At 38.7% G+C, this 15,908-nt stretch overlaps 1 protein-coding gene and 1 pseudogene across 1 annotated transcript; one reads left to right on the top strand and one right to left on the bottom strand.

Moving 5' to 3' along the window:
- Positions 852–12,818, top strand: MMP13 (matrix metallopeptidase 13). The gene is made up of 10 exons (XM_005689359.3): positions 852–999; positions 1,089–1,330; positions 2,538–2,686; positions 2,862–2,987; positions 4,713–4,874; positions 6,306–6,423; positions 7,405–7,538; positions 8,480–8,639; positions 10,441–10,544; positions 11,474–12,818. Exons 1-10 carry the CDS (start codon positions 880–882, stop codon positions 11,572–11,574), a joined length of 1,416 nt encoding a protein of 471 aa, XP_005689416.1. The 5' UTR covers positions 852–879; the 3' UTR covers positions 11,575–12,818.
- LOC102172463 lies at positions 15,185–15,544 on the bottom strand (annotated as a pseudogene).

Genomic DNA, 15,908 nt, shown 5'->3' with positions numbered 1-15,908 from the left:
AATGCCACGTAGTAGCATTTTATTAAACATATCACCTTAAATGAGTATTTGACTTCTCAGTGTCTCAGATTATTCTTTTGTAAAGTAAAAAACAAGTCTTCCAGGAGTACCTACTTACCTACTTCATAAGGCTGCCATAAAGATTAAATGAAGTAACACCTTTTAAGTCTAGCCTGCAGTAATCCCTCAATATGTTAGCCATTATATTGTATTACAATATATTGTATTCTAACACATCTTTCTATTTTTGCCTGGACCTGTAGGGAATTTGTGCAAGGCTCCATGTTAGTTGAGAGGTCACACCAGTGCCTTTAAATTCCAACCACAGCACTCAATCCCGTGATGAGTCTCTAAGCTTGGTTCTGGTCCAATTCTGTGGCCTTTGGGTATACATAATATTTACCTCATAGGTGCACTGGAAAAAATGAAGTTTAAAACTCACCAGGTTATAAACATTCTGGAAACAAGGCTAGGTTTCTCTTTATGGAAGTAAGTGTACTGTCTTGATAGTCTTATCAGAAAAAGAAAAAGTAGTTAACCTCCTGCAAAGGGGAAAGTTTTTTTGCCAAGTGAAATGAAAATTTTACTCTCTGCTTCTTCCCACAATAGCCATAAATATGCTGAGGCTGTTATTTTGCAAGATGGTTTTTGAGACCCTGCTGAAAGGAGAGAAGCCCTCATCTTATATTTCCCTCAAATTCTACCACAAACCACACTTCTTGGGAGGAAAAAAAAAAAAGGCGCCATGTAAGCATGTTTACCTTTAACTGACTAGGAAGTTGAAACTTGTCCATAATTGATGACTCACCACCATAGGCCTATAAAAGTAAAGGTAGTTGTCTGGGAAAAGGCAGCTGCCTCCAGGCGTGATCATCCAAGATGCACCCAAGGGCCCTGGCTGGCTTCCTCTTCTTCAGCTGGACGGCTTGTTGGTCCCTGCCCCTTCCCAGCGATGGAGATTCTGAAGACTTGTCCGAGGAAGACTTCCAGTTTGCAGAGGTAGAGTATTTTAACAATTCCAGTGATGTGATATGTCTCATAAATGCCCTTCTCATTAAAAGAGGGTCATTTTGCTTTCCTTTTTTTAGAGCTACCTGAAATCATACTACTATCCTCAGAATCCTGCTGGAATCCTGAAGAAAACTGCAGCAAGCTCTGTGATTGACAGGCTTAAAGAAATGCAGTCATTTTTTGGCTTAGAGGTGACTGGCAGACTTGATGATAACACCTTAGACATCATGAAAAAACCAAGATGTGGGGTCCCTGATGTGGGTGAATACAATGTTTTTCCTCGAACTCTCAAGTGGTCCAAAATGAACTTAACCTACAGGTAAATCATAGACTATTCTTTCTTTAATATTTGTTGCTTTTTGTAGTACCAACTGTCTAATTTTCGGCACAAGATACAGATTACAGAACACGTGTGGTCCCATTGTTTTAAGTAGGCCTTAGATTTTAAACTGGAAATTAAGTAGGTCTAGGAGTGACTTTGTGGAGAAGGCAATGGCACCCACTCCAGTATTCTTGCCTGAAAAGTCCCATGGATGGAGGAGCCTCATGGGCAACAGTCCATGGGGTCACAAAGAGTCAGACACGACTGAGTGACTTCACTTTTACTTTTCACTTTCATGCATTGGAAAAGGAAATGACAACCCACTCCAGTGTTCTTGCCTGGAGAATCCCAGGGATGGGGGAGGCTGGTGGGCTGCCATCTATGGATGGGGTCGCGCAGAGTCGGACATGACTGAAGTGACTTAGCAGCAGGAGTGACTTTGAGCTTCTTTGGTGGCTCAGATGATAAAGGATCCGCCTGCAATGCAGAAGACCTGGGTTAGATCCCTGAGTTGGGAAGATCGTCTGGAGGAGGGCATGGCAACCCACTCTAGTATTCCTGCTTGGAGAATCCCCATGGACAGAAGTGCCTGGCAGGCTACCATCTTGGGGTTGCAAAGAGTCAGACCCAACTTAGTGATTAAGCACAGAGCACACACAGAGAGATAGGAGTAAGTTTAATACTGTTGATGAGAATATCTTATAATATCTATTATATATTATTGTTGCATTAAGCCAGCATTATTTTTATTGCAAAACTAAATATGTTTCTTTCAGATATAAAATCAAAATGAAAGAGTAGTTACAAGAAAATTTGAAAATGTAACAGTCATATTTATTATAAGAGGGCTAAAAATGGAGAGTTTCACTCTCTCATGAAATTTACAGAATTATTTCATTTGTTTAGACCATAGTGATACAAAACTTTTAGCATGGCAGCCATATAAGTTTTAGTAAACATCTAAATACTTTAAACTTAAGATGCCAAATATTTGGAGATACTCAAGTGTCTAATCAAATTTTTCACGGCACTATATGGCTTTGTATGACATCATAATTAAGAAGTTATTTGAAACAGTGGACCTCTAGTAGAACTTTTAGAGAAGCAATTGCATTTTGAGTTGAAAAGCAGTACTCCAAGAAAATATCTTCTAAAAGAGTTTTCACTTTCCAAAAATTTGATTCAAGCTTTTTCTGTTAAATAGAATTGTGAATTATACACCTGATCTGACTCATTCTGAAGTGGAAAAGGCCTTCAGAAAAGCTTTCAAGGTGTGGTCTGATGTGACACCTCTGAATTTTACCAGAATTCACAATGGCACTGCTGATATCATGATCTCTTTTGGAACTAAAGGTAATGATGCAGAATAATTTTTGAACATTTTTATATTCTACTATTAGCTCCATTCTTTTATTCCTTCTTTCAGGTACTCATTAGTTTTTACAGAATTCAACAAAAATTCACCAAGCACCTGGGCTAGGCACTACTGGGTATAATTAAAGTCTTAACTCTTTTTTTGTGTGTGTAGAGCATGGCGACTTCTACCCATTTGATGGACCCTCTGGTCTGTTGGCTCACGCTTTCCCTCCTGGACCAAATTATGGAGGAGATGCTCACTTTGATGATGATGAAACATGGACAAGTAGTTCCAAAGGTAATATTTCTTATAATGATATAATTCATGATTATCAGACCCCATTAAAAAGAGGTTAAGAAGCATACTGTAAATTATATTTGGTATTTGATTATATTTTTCAAAAAAGTTTAATAAGTATAATAATCTTAGTTTCTACAAATGGCATTTCTACAAGCCAATATGTAACATTAAAAATGAGCAAAATCTGCTTAGTCTAGTGGCTTGAGGGATTCTAGCTAACTCTGAAATAGGACCAAAATGCTTTCTGTTCTAAAAACTATTAGTGCTAAGTATGTGGATTATAAATAAGTTGGATACGAGCTGAAATAGTTTTTTTTCTTTGTAGAAATATTAACAGCACAAATCCAGTCATATTTCTATTCTCAGTTATATGAGTACTTCTTTAGACTTGTTTGTTCCACTGATTTTTACAAATACCACTCTAGCAAATCAATATAGTTTCTTACTTCAGAAAATCTGAGACAAACCAGATTAAAATGTATTTATTTACAAAAGCAAAATGAAACTGTTGAGAGACTTCAGTCAGTAGTTGAATCTTAAAGACTCAAAGAATTGAGGACACTAATTTAGGCAGAAAAGCCAAATTATTCCAACTAGGATTTAATTTGGGGCTATATGGACTCTTAATTGTGATAGTTAGAGGGTAGTCCTCAAAAACATCTAGTCTTTACTATTCATTTAAAAAAAGGAATTATTTTTTCCAAAAAGTAAAACTGGGCCTTGAATAATCAATGTCTCAATGCCTATGCTGCCATCTGTCCTAGGAGGGAAAGGTGGGAGTTTGCATATTTAAAGTCTGAATATTTCACAGATAAAAATGGTTTTAGGAAGAAAGAGCAACACCTAGTATTGTTAAGGCATAGTCACAGTAAGCCTCAGTTTTTGGTTCCTGCGTAAACTCTGGGTTTAATGAATGATCATGCTGCAGTCTGGACAGTTCACCAAGTTGATTACATATTTTCTTCATGTATAGGCTATGATAGCAAAGGGTATATAAGGTCAAACTGAAACCACCGGCTCCAGCTTTCATGTGTTTTTTTCTTTCAATATTTTATTTTTTTCCAATTTAAAATACCAGAAGCATCAAAAATTTGTGGGAAGAATGACCAAAGGAAATAATGAAAACACAGAGACACAGTGGTCGTCAACAGTAGTGGAAGGTTGGCCAATCATGTCTACAGTTTCTGCTTCTTTAAATTCTAGAGTATAGAGATATACTGGAAAGGAGCATTTGGTAGGAATTTGTTCTCAAGTAGATTCCTGGAGACCGTATTTAATGTATTCTCTATGCTTGGTCATCATACCTTTGATTGGTGGCTCCTATTCAGATGATTTTCTAGGCAGCACCCTAGATATGTATCACCCTAGGTTTTCCCCCCATGAGTTTCCATTTAAGGTCATCATTCTCTACTTTCCTCACTGACATGAGAAAGCAAAGAGCAAATCAGGATTACTAGTGTCTTCACAATAAAACCTTATTGATTGCTAATCAATCTGTTGAGAATCTGTGTAGGCAGCTATAATCAAAGGATTACCAAATTATTTACAATGATTAAATCAACGTTTTCAATCTTCATTTAAGCAACTGAATATTAACTTTAAAAACTGCATCAAACAGACAAGGAGAAATGACAGCATAATAGATAGACAAGGAAAAGAGTATTTATTCTGTGAATTGGTCACTGGAGGCCTTTTTTTCTCAGTTCCTTTCTTTTCTTACAGGCTACAACTTGTTTCTTGTTGCTGCCCATGAGTTTGGCCATTCCTTAGGTCTGGACCACTCCAAGGACCCAGGAGCACTCATGTTTCCCATCTACACCTACACTGGCAAAAGCCACTTTATGCTTCCTGACGATGATGTCCAAGGGATTCAGTCTCTCTACGGTAACTACTGATATATCAGCTTGACCGCAGAAGACATATACACATTTATTTTCTACATTATTAATGAATTTACCATTACCAATATTACTGTCCTGGTTTTGCTAGTAACACCTGGAGAAGCATGCTCATTTTTTCTTTAAATATCAATCTACCTGCTCAGGTAGAAAATATTCCATTCCCCAAAGTTTTGTAGAATGTAACTCCTTGTATTTGTATTTTATACATTGCAAGGTACATTTGATATCCCAACGATACCTCTGACATAAGAAATGGCAATATTTTATTCTTCATTTGATGAATGAAGAAACTAAGGCTGTAGAGTTTAAACAGTATAGTTATAGTAACACAGCTGGGTGAAACACAGCTAGATAGGAACACAGCTTTTGGGGTAGCTTTCACAGGGAGAAAGTGAGATCTCAACCGGCTGTTATAAATTGTGGGTATTCTTTCAACTACTCCTGTTTACCACCGCGGAAACCATTCAAGTAGCCTGTGGTAGTTTTTAACCAATATCTACAGTGAACATTGGTAAGAATTTCTTCATTTTCCTTCCAAATTTTCAATAATATTTACAAAATAATTAAACCTCAACCCAAACAAGCAAAAATACCTACCATAAATAGAAGTACAGCCATAGTACACAGTCATCAGTGTAAACACTTCTAGAACACAGAGCTCAGACAACGGTCAGGCCAGCCCCAAGCTATTTTCTCTTCTGGATTTAAATCTATTGCAATAGCTCATGAAGGCAGAGGCAAGAATTTTGCAGTTTTTACTATTTCTACTGTATCTTGGCTGAGGGACTTCATGACAGAACTAATAGGACATAGGTATTGAAGAAGAAGTTTAGAATTATTTTACGTCCTGCAACCCTTTTGCACTCATGTGAGCTGGTTGGAAAGTTACCAACACGCTGCAAGTCATACTAGAGTGGCTGAAGGCCTGGCTTTTCACTGAGATGCAGATGCACAGTGATAAACTCTAAAGCAAGGTGAGCTGATGCTGGCAGCTGGTCAAGTAGGCTTGAGAAAGAGCCCAAAGGAGGGCTCCCACGGAGATGACACGCCTCCAGAAGTGGCTGTGAGAGCGATGTGTTTCTCAGGAGAAGTCTGTGAATAGGTTGTGCAAAGAATGGGGAAAGTTTCCCCAAAGTCTCTTGCTCCCCCAGCCCATTTGTATCACCAGCCTCAAGAAAGCTGGATTTGGAGCTGAGATGATTCTCAAGGGTTTTAAAAGTTGGAAACAGAAGGGGAAGTCCCATAGGCAAGAGCGTGGTAGCCCTGGAGGAAAGAGGTGGGATTACAAGTTCTTTGGCGCATTATGTAGGAGGTGGCAGGACCCACCATCCTCCTTGGATGAAGCCCTTCCTGCTCTCCACTGGTAGGAGCAGGTCATCCTCAGTCACTTCCTTAACTCATTTCATGACTGCAGGTCCAGGAGATGAAGACCCCAACTCTAAACATCCGAAAACGCCGGACAAATGTGACCCTTCCTTATCCCTTGATGCCATTACAAGTCTCCGTGGAGAAACACTGATCTTTAAAGACAGGTACTTTCGGTATTACTTTATGAAACTTGCATGCGACAAACATTTCTGAAGTCGCATCTGAGATTACCAAAACATCTCATCAGGATTCCAAAGGAGGTGAAGTTAGTAAAAATAACAGACCTTTGGACAGTTTATTTATGTATATCAGATGAAATAAAATAACTGATGGATAAACATTTTACCTTTCAATGGATAATCTTGGCAGTGTACAACTTTCTTTACATCTTCTTCTTATAAAAATAACCAAATACATATAGGAATACAATTTATTTATTTAACAAAACACAATAATTGAAATCAATTACTGTATTAGTGAGTTGTTACTCATAATTTCACATGAATTCCTTTTGGTATGGGAAAGCTTTGGTTCTGGTAACATATGAGCATGTTACAGCCTAAATCTATAGGTGATGAAAAACAAAATACCAATTTTTAATTTTGATACTGTTTTAATATCCTTATTTGTTCACCTACTCATTAATCCATTGTTTAATTATCTGTTAATGATCTGTATTATTCTCTCATCTGTGATCCAGTAGCATTCCTTCGTCTTCTACTATAGCTCCAATTTCATTTTGCTCCAGTATTTTCTCTTGTCTCACATTCCCAGGCCATGAGATGTTGGGAGCACAGTCTGTGTCAGTCATGTTTTCTTTCCAGAGCCCGACACAGTGCCTGGCATATTTGCTTGCCACTTCCAAGATAGGCAAAACTGACAAAGAATGATCACAGCACACAAAGGACCTGGAGCCTTCACAAAGGCTCTGTGAGACTTTTAGACTTCAGTATTTAGGCTAGAGTTAAGACAGACAGAGCTTGTTTAACTGGCACTTTAAGGAAGTGGAAATCTTGCCCCTTCACAGGTGGTAGGGAATGGTTGTGTCTGGCTTATCTGTACTGATGTGGAGACAAGTGGCTAGCAGGATAGAAACACTGCACTCAAAGAAATGATGCAAACTCTGTGTTTTACTTTTGTGTCAGATTCTTCTGGCGGCTGCATCCTCAGCAGGTTGAAGCAGAGCTGTTTTTAACAAAATCGTTTTGGCCAGAACTTCCCAACCGTATTGATGCCGCCTATGAGCACCCTTCCCATGACCTTATCTTCATCTTTAGAGGTAAGATTTCCACCAGCGAAACTTTGCATATGCCTGGAGCAGGCAGCGATGAACTTTAGCTACCAGAGATTTAATAAAATGATCATTGTCAAAAATATGTCTAAATTAAGAATCGAGTACAACAAAATGGAAGCCAGAAAGCACCCGAAACCTTTCTGAAACCAAGTGTCCAACTGAAACCAATTGTCCTCAATTTGACAAGTAAAAAGTCAATATTGGATATTACTCATATCCATTCTTTGTTCCTCTTATTTCCTTTTAAAAATTATTTGCTGAGAAAATGTTATAACAATGTACATTTTTAACAATTCAAAAAAAATTATCTGTAATTCCTCCTTCTGAAAAGTCAGTTTATTTTCTCACTTTATTATCTAGTCCCTAATCATATGTAAAACATATATTAAACATTTCCATTCATAGTATGTATGCCTTTTAATATTTTACTTGTTCCCTTGACACAGGTTCCCAAATTGCTATTCCAGCTGCATGATCATAATTTGTATTAGCTACATAGATCCTACTAATGCTGTTTCTATTGTGTGACTATTATAATTAGTGCTATAATGAAGTCACTTTTTTAGAGAAGCAGACAACTTTTGTACCAGTATAAAACTTGAGTTTTCAATCTAATTTCCTCTTCCTACTGTGCTGCTTATTTCTGTAGAAATCTTAATGTATTTTTAACCCAGCTCCAGTCTTAATATTCAGAGTTAATAGTCGAATTAATTATAATATTCCACTGGCTATGCTTACATTTAGGAAATTTGGATCTTAATTTTTGAAGAACGCTCATACTTTTGTGTTCCTTAAACATGGTGACCACAAACATTGACTAATTTATTTATAAATGTGTAAAATGATTTTCTTTTTGCTAAAGGTCTACATATGTGAGTCTTAATAGATTCCCTTGAATAATAAAATGATTCTTTCACTTACTCTAGGCAGAAAATTTTGGGCACTTAGTGGTTATGATATTCTGGAAGATTATCCCAAAAAAATATCTGAATTGGGATTTCCAAAAGATGTTAAAAAGATCAGCGCAGCCCTTCACTTTGAGGATTCAGGAAAGACACTCTTCTTCTCAGAAAACCAAGTCTGGAGGTATGGCAGCCATGTTTACTCCCCCATCGTCTGTCAGAGGGCGAAGTGAGCCTCAAGCGTCTCCTGTTGCTTAAAATTATTATCTCATGCATTACTTTAAATGTTAAACCAGTCATTCATTTATGTTCCATGATAGCTCCTGAAAGTAGCCCCTAAGACAGGCATTTGAAAGTCTCAAGCCTTCTTGAAAAATGCACGTATAATTCTCACACCCTCTGGGCCACACTTCTCTTTCTTAGTCATTTGTTGTATGTAAGCCATGGCAAAGCTATCTCTCTTATTTTGACATGCTCGTTTCATCTTTCTCCTGGATTCTCTTTCTTGTCATCCTTTCCTAATTTCCATGCAAGTCCATCTTCTGGGGCCAGAGGGAACATGAGAATATGTACAGGGATAGACTGAGTGAGAGAGGGCCACAATTTCTAGCCTGTTGGTCCAGTGCAGAAGTTGGCCAGGAAGCTGCCAGGTTTATACTTTGTAAAGCCAGACCCTTGTGAAAACCAAGTAGGACTGGACTATCTGAAACATGTGTAGAGCTCAAGGCGGCATTGACATTGGCAATGTTTGTGGACCCAAGTCAATTCAGGGATGATTAGCTCATAGGTGTCCAAAACTTGGAATTTTTAAAATGGTAGCTTTACTTCCTCTATACACACACACACGTACACTCATGCATGCATGTGTCCACACACACACTCCTGTATATATCATCTTTACCTTTTGACTTCTTATTTCTGATAATGACACTCACAACTTTAAATACAATTAAATTAAATCCAATGCTATTAAATATTACTATCTAGGTTCTACCTGGTCCAGTGTTTCTGCCCCTTTTTCCTATATGAGGTCTGTGGTTTGGTCAAGATGGACTGCTTACCATATCTCAAAAGCTTTGTGCTTTTATCTCCACATAACATTCCCTTATACAATTTTCTTTGCCAGAGGTCTTTCCCTACATTTATCCTCTTGACATTCTATCCATTGTTTAAAGTTAATTTGAAATACCATTTTATGCACAATCTTCCTTGATCACCCCCATTCAAAGGCTATCTCCCTTCTCATGTAATTCCCGTGACGTCTCATGTATATTCTCTGATGATGTTTAGCCCCTATTGTCTAGTGTTACAATGTCATCTGTGTATGTCTTAGCCTTCTTGATGGTCCAGCTTTTACTTATTGGAATGTACCTCAAGAATATAAAAAACTCTCATCAGTAACAGTAGGAAGAGTGCATCATGGGAGGTTGTTCTAGGCTGATTTCAGAATGTGTTTGGTTGGCTAGAGTGTGAGGAGGTGCTGGAGAAGAGGAGTGTGGAATATATAGTTACAGGAGGAGAAATCTATGCTCCCCACCCTCTCTTTATTACTACCATTTGCCTCTGTAACTTCCTTGTGCAGAAACTGAGCCTTAAATAGTTTAGTATCCACAACTGCCCTTAGCAAGTGGTCTTACACATAGTGAGAGATCAAGAGACAATTGTTCAATCCAGAAACATATTTATTTGACTCTGAAAATGCTTTCCTAATAACATACTTTTATAACTGATATACAAATTTTGAAATGGAAATGAGTTTATAACCATCTTTATAAACAAGGCCTTTAGGCAAGTCAAAATAGTCACCAGGTATCTACTATACACTCAGTATTATAATTCTTAATTTAAAAAAAACTACCAGATGTTTTGCATGGACTTAAAAATTGGAAACTGTCAATTTTGAAAGTTGCCATTATATCCACTGTATTATTTCTAAAGTAATTTACCTACAACCCACTGAAGAGCTTCTTTTTCTTATTATATAGCTACGATGACACTAACCATGTGATGGATAAAGGCTATCCCAGATTCATTGAAGAGGTCTTCCCAGGAATTGGTGATAAAGTAGATGCTGTCTACCAGAAAAATGGTAACTATTTCACTGATCTTAATGGAGAGCTCCTGTAGCCCCTCAGTTAGAACTTAGATTCACTAATGAAAACCTTGCATAATTAAAGGATTACTTATTGTGACTACTTACACAGTCAGCAAGCAAAAATTAATATGCTTACAACAAATAAGAGCTTAACATAATGACTGCTAGTTCTATGACTAAAAGATGCCAAATCTTAAACACGACTTTAAATTTAAAGATATTGAGGGCTTCCCTGGTGGCTCAGATGGTAAAGGATCTGCCTGCAATGCAGGAGACCTGGGTTCAATCCCTGGCTTGGGAAGACCCCCTGGAGGAGGGCATGGCAACCCACTCCAATATTCTGGCCTGGAGAATCCCCGTGGACCAAAGTGACTGGCTGGCTACAGTCAATGGGGTTGCAAAGAGTCGGACATGACTGAGTGACTAGGTACAGCACACAAGATGCAAAAAGTATTGCCATAATTAAAATCAAGGATGAATGGGGAGTATTTTATATGTGAAGACAAATAACATTATAAATATAAAATGTTTTTGCTTTAATTATGAAAAAGGATATTATCTCTAACTTGCAACAAATAACCAATATCAATAACCCAAGCATTTGGGGTCATTCCCTGGAGGTCCAGACTGTGCTTTCCCAGTTTGGCGTGGCCAAAAAAAAAAAAAAAAACAAAACTCAAACCTCAAAACTGGAACTCATGCCAATACAGCAGTTAATTTGAGGTGACATTTTAGGAGAGCTAGAAACCTTTATACATTTTCCCCTCTTTAAATTATAAGCAATAAATTAAAGCATTAGTTGTGTTTATAATGTAAGCATTGAAATGTTTTAAAAAGTGAGTCTAACAGATTGAGATTTTAATGTTAGCTAGAGTAAAGCTTTATTTTCAGACTCTGAAATCTTTTTGGTCTTTTTCTTATAGGTTATATCTATTTTTTCAACGGACCCATACAGTTTGAATACAGCATCTGGAGTAACCGTATTGTTCGAGTCATGCCAACAAATTCCTTATTGTGGTGTTAAAAGTGTTTTTAAAATATTGTTATTTAAATCCTGAAAGCATTTGAGATAACACTTCCAGACATTTGGGGGGTGAGTTATGGAAGAAGGAGAGATATCGGGGAAAGCTTAGTTCTGTGAACGAGCTTCAGTAAGTTATCTTTGACTATTTAGTATCTATACAACTGTGCGTGGCTGGAACCACATTGTATTTTAAAGTTATGAAATTCATTATCTCGATGAATCACCTAATTCTTGTGTGCTATGTAGAGGCAGTAGTTGACAACATTCCCATCAAAAATGAGATATATGGTGTGTCAAAGAGAGTTACTTAACATATTATTCATAAGAAAACTTTGCAAAGACATAAAAGTAAACACATTTATCCAATTAATGATTTATCTTTACTAAATGTTATAAAATAGTATGAAAATGAAATTTGGGGGTAGCATATGACATCTGTACACAAAAATAAACCAAAGGGAAATGTCCACAGTAAATACATTTTAGGCAACTTTCCAAAGAAATATTTGGATTTTGCACTAAAAATATTTGGAGCTACATGCCCCTCTTCATACAGACACTAAGGAAACTTCACAGTCACTAATGATAGGAGACAGAGGCTAGCAGTGAGGACGGAAGATGCGGCCTTTGGATTCTGCTTAATTTTCACTTTTGACAGTGACTCAAAGACTGCTCTCAAAAAAGATAGTTATTCCTTTTCATATTTATAGAAGACAAAGTGTTAAAATATTTCAGGTATTAAAATATTTCAGTCTTTCAAAAACATAAAACTAAAATTGTTAACAAAATGATCTAAAGCCATAGCATCACTTTTTAATAAATCATTTGATCATTTAAAACTAAAAGTAGTGTTTTACTTTTATTCTATCTAAAATTGTTTTAATTGTCCAGTTTACCTTGGGTATATAAGCTGTTTTTGAAAGAAATAGTCTAAAACACATCTTACAAATTGGAAATGTGTATGTTAAAAAAACAAAGATATCTAAAATAAAGAAAACATGGTCCTCTTGAAGAATAAAATTATTCCTTTTTTCTCCTTTTTTTCCTCTTTAATCCTGTATAACTTTTGACAGTGCCTTTCACTTGGTACTTGTTGAATATATAAATGGCCTTGAAGGGAAGAACCATTGTGTTGAGAAATCATATTCATAAAAATTCAGGCAAAGAAAAGAAAGTATACTGTATATGCAAAGTGTATTAGGAAGTGTTCATGTTGTTTATAATAAAAAGATATTTTCAACAGACATTGGTACATGGCATATTTTTGTCTTTTGGTATAATTTTATATATAATTATACAAATATGTTTATATATAATTTGGTATAATTTTTCTTCAAGAATGTCTATTTAAATTATTCCTTTTTCTGACCATATGTTTCTTGGTGAATGTAGCTCATTACCGCTTTTGGTTTTTGTTTCTTTGGTTTGTACAAAGACCCTAAATTCAAATTTAGTGTTAACTGTACCAGATTTTGTTAGCTCAGTTTCTGCTCAAGCTTGGCTGGCCTGGCACTGATGAGCCCCCTCTTCTGAGCCAGCTGCCCTAGACTGAGGCCACGGGTTCCTCAGTCTCTTTGCCGAGAGTGCTCCTTGGTCACGAGGAGGAGAGAGCCGTAGGTCTAAGTTCAGAAGACCAGGTCCTGATGCTGACTCTGTGCATCACTTCAGGCAGCTCCTTTGAGCTGTTTGGGCTTTACTTTCCTGATGTGTGAAATGAGAGGCTTAGCCGCTTTGGGGAAACGTGGGGAAGCAGGGAACTCTAATAAGGAAGATGGGCACCATCTAGGAAACTCCACTGTTTCCTAGTTTCCATCTAGGAAAGTCCACTGAGCTTAAACACTGGTCTTCTCTGTTTTCTTGAGCACTGTTCATTCTCAAGCATTTAATAAGTACCTGTTCAATGTCAGGCACCGAAGATGCTAGAAAAACTTGATCTCAATCTCTGAAGAGTTTCTATCCTACTATGGAAACAATGCAATTAGAATTGAGTAGATTAAGTGTCTTTTCAAGGGAGCAGTGGTCACCTGTTGTGAGTGCAGAGAAGACTATCACTTCCTTCCTCCCAGTGAGCCCCAGTGTCAATTCATGCACTTTTCATTTTCCTGGACAATTTAATAGGATTCCTTATTTCTAAGTTTTGCTACCAGAGTAGAACATCATCCATCTACTCATCCATCCAATAAATAAATAAAATGTAGTAAATATTAATTCCTGCCCTGTGTCAGGAACTTAGGTCGATGGTGGGAGTACAGTGAGCAGGAAAACCCCATTGCTTTCTTGGAGCTCACAGTGTAGTTGGGGAGACACACATCAATCAGATGAGTATAACTTAAAACAATGATAAATGCTACAAGGAAAGGAAACCTGGTGCTCCGAGGTCCTCTACTACGGGGAATTTTACCTGCTGTGTATATGAGGGGAAGGGCATAAGAGGGTCACTGGGGAAGGGCATCATAAGGGAAGAGAGAGATCCGCAAGCTGTCATGAAAGCTGAGGACTAGCCAGGCAGCGCAGGGAGTCGGGCGGAGGGCCCCAGGCCACACCTTCGGACTGGAATGGAACTGTTGGAACCCAGAGGAGAATTACAGAGGGGGTGCTTTTGGCTGCCCTGCACAACCTGCAGGATCTCAGTCCTAACCAGGGACTGCAACCTGAGCCACAGCAGTGAAGGCCCAGAATCCAGAATCCTGGATGCCAGCCACGAGGCCCACAGGGAATTCCCCTACAGAGAGTTTTATGACGACGTCGGTCAGGTATGGATGGATGAACTGTACCAGGGAATCCCCCAGTCCAACCATGTTCCTCCCACCCTTCATGGTGCCAAACACAGACCAGAGAATCTCCCTATGATAAACCAGGAAAAACTTTTTCATTTTCAAAGTCTATGAGTTAAAATGTTAAGAAATGGCTAGGTCATTCTAGGGTTGACATGTGAGTATGTAGCTCTTGGTCATCGAGTCAGCTGATGGAAACAGGAACTCTGAGCATAATGGGGGTCCGCACGATTCTGGAGCAAGGTGGGGACGTATCTCCCGCAGAGTAGGGGGAAGCCCCTCCGCAGTAAGGCCCCCCATGGCCGGGGCCCAGTGGGTCGTGCCTCGTGCTCCTATGGTCAGCTCACCATCCCCACCTCGTCTCAGGTGGATGGCTTGGCTCCCGGGGAAGCTCCAGCGGAGGGCTTCTGGTTCTTCTCTGCAAAGGACAGTTGCTTTAGAACAACAGCAGCATCAGCGGCACCTGGGAGCGCGCTAGAAAGGCCCAGTCTGCGGCACCCCGAGCCAGGAAGTTAGGGAGCTGTGTGTTAACAAATCGGATCCCTCACGGCATACAGTCCCTCAGCAAAGGCCACGCAAAGGCTCCCAAGAGAACGACATGGGGGTTCTTGGGGTTCACAACTCCCTGCTACGATCTTGGGGAACCCTTTCCAGAAGATTCATAGCATATGCTAGTATATCAAAGGCTACAAACAGTTCCATGTCAAAGAAACTGTTCAGCCTGTTGAACAAGGTTTTACAAATATATCAGAACATGAAACTCATTTTCATTCTTTTACTTTTTTTTTTTTAATAGTGAAAACTTTTATATTTAGAATTAGCCAGCTGGACTCAGTTTAGATGATCCCAAATTTGTTGGCAACATCCAAAGCATCATAGTCGGGAGCCAGTTGAATGTCTGCCTTCTTCTCTCCATCAGGCCTGATCAGGGAGCTGAGCTTAGCCACGTCAAGGTCGTAGAGCCTCTTCACAGCCCATTTAATCCGGTGCTTTGTTGGCCTTGAGGCCCACAGTGAACCAGCATGCTGTTGTCTCCTATTTTCTTCATGGTGACTCTGCGGGGAGGGGGAATTTGGTGACAGTATAGTGGTTGTTCGTTTGTTTCTCCTAGGCCTGCTCTTCTGAAGATATTTGGGCTGCCTCCCAAGCCGCAGTGCTTTGGGCCACAGGAAGGTGGGTGACATCCGGATCTCCATTTTTGTGGCTGTGGGCACCTTTCAACCCTGCTTTCCTGGCCCCTGAAGCCTTTGCTTTGGCTTCAGCTTTGGGAGGGGCAGGGGTTTCCTTCTTCTTGAAAAGGCTACTCTATTTTTAAAAAAGATGTTTAACTTGATTTCAGAAAACTTTTCATTTGCTTTCTTATTTGCTTGTGTGGCCTTGCTCATGGATGGCTAGATTGATCAATAAATTGAGATATATGGTCAGGATTATTTTCTAACTCCCATCTCTGCTCCAGTCTCGATTTCAAGTTCCCACTCTGACTGGTGTTACCTGGATCAGTGTGTTTCCCCTGTGGCCAGAACACCAAATTCAAATTACACCAAACGTCTATTACACCAA

This window comes from Capra hircus, chromosome 15 (genome assembly GCF_001704415.2).
Source record: "Capra hircus breed San Clemente chromosome 15, ASM170441v1, whole genome shotgun sequence".
Taxonomy (NCBI): Eukaryota; Metazoa; Chordata; class Mammalia; order Artiodactyla; family Bovidae; genus Capra; species Capra hircus.
Note: the sequence above shows the minus strand (reverse complement) of the source record. Positions and strands in the feature narration are given on the sequence as shown.

Excerpts from the sequence above, each read along its gene's own strand:
- MMP13 (XM_005689359.3), top strand. The coding sequence starts at position 880 with ATGCACCCAAGGGCCCTGGCTGGCTTCCTCTTCTTCAGCTGGACGGCT. Across the intron at positions 1,000-1,088 it reads AAGACTTCCAGTTTGCAGAG|AGCTACCTGAAATCATACTA; the intron begins GTAGAGTATTTT and ends TCCTTTTTTTAG. Across the intron at positions 10,545-11,473 it reads TGCTGTCTACCAGAAAAATG|GTTATATCTATTTTTTCAAC; the intron begins GTAACTATTTCA and ends TTTTTCTTATAG.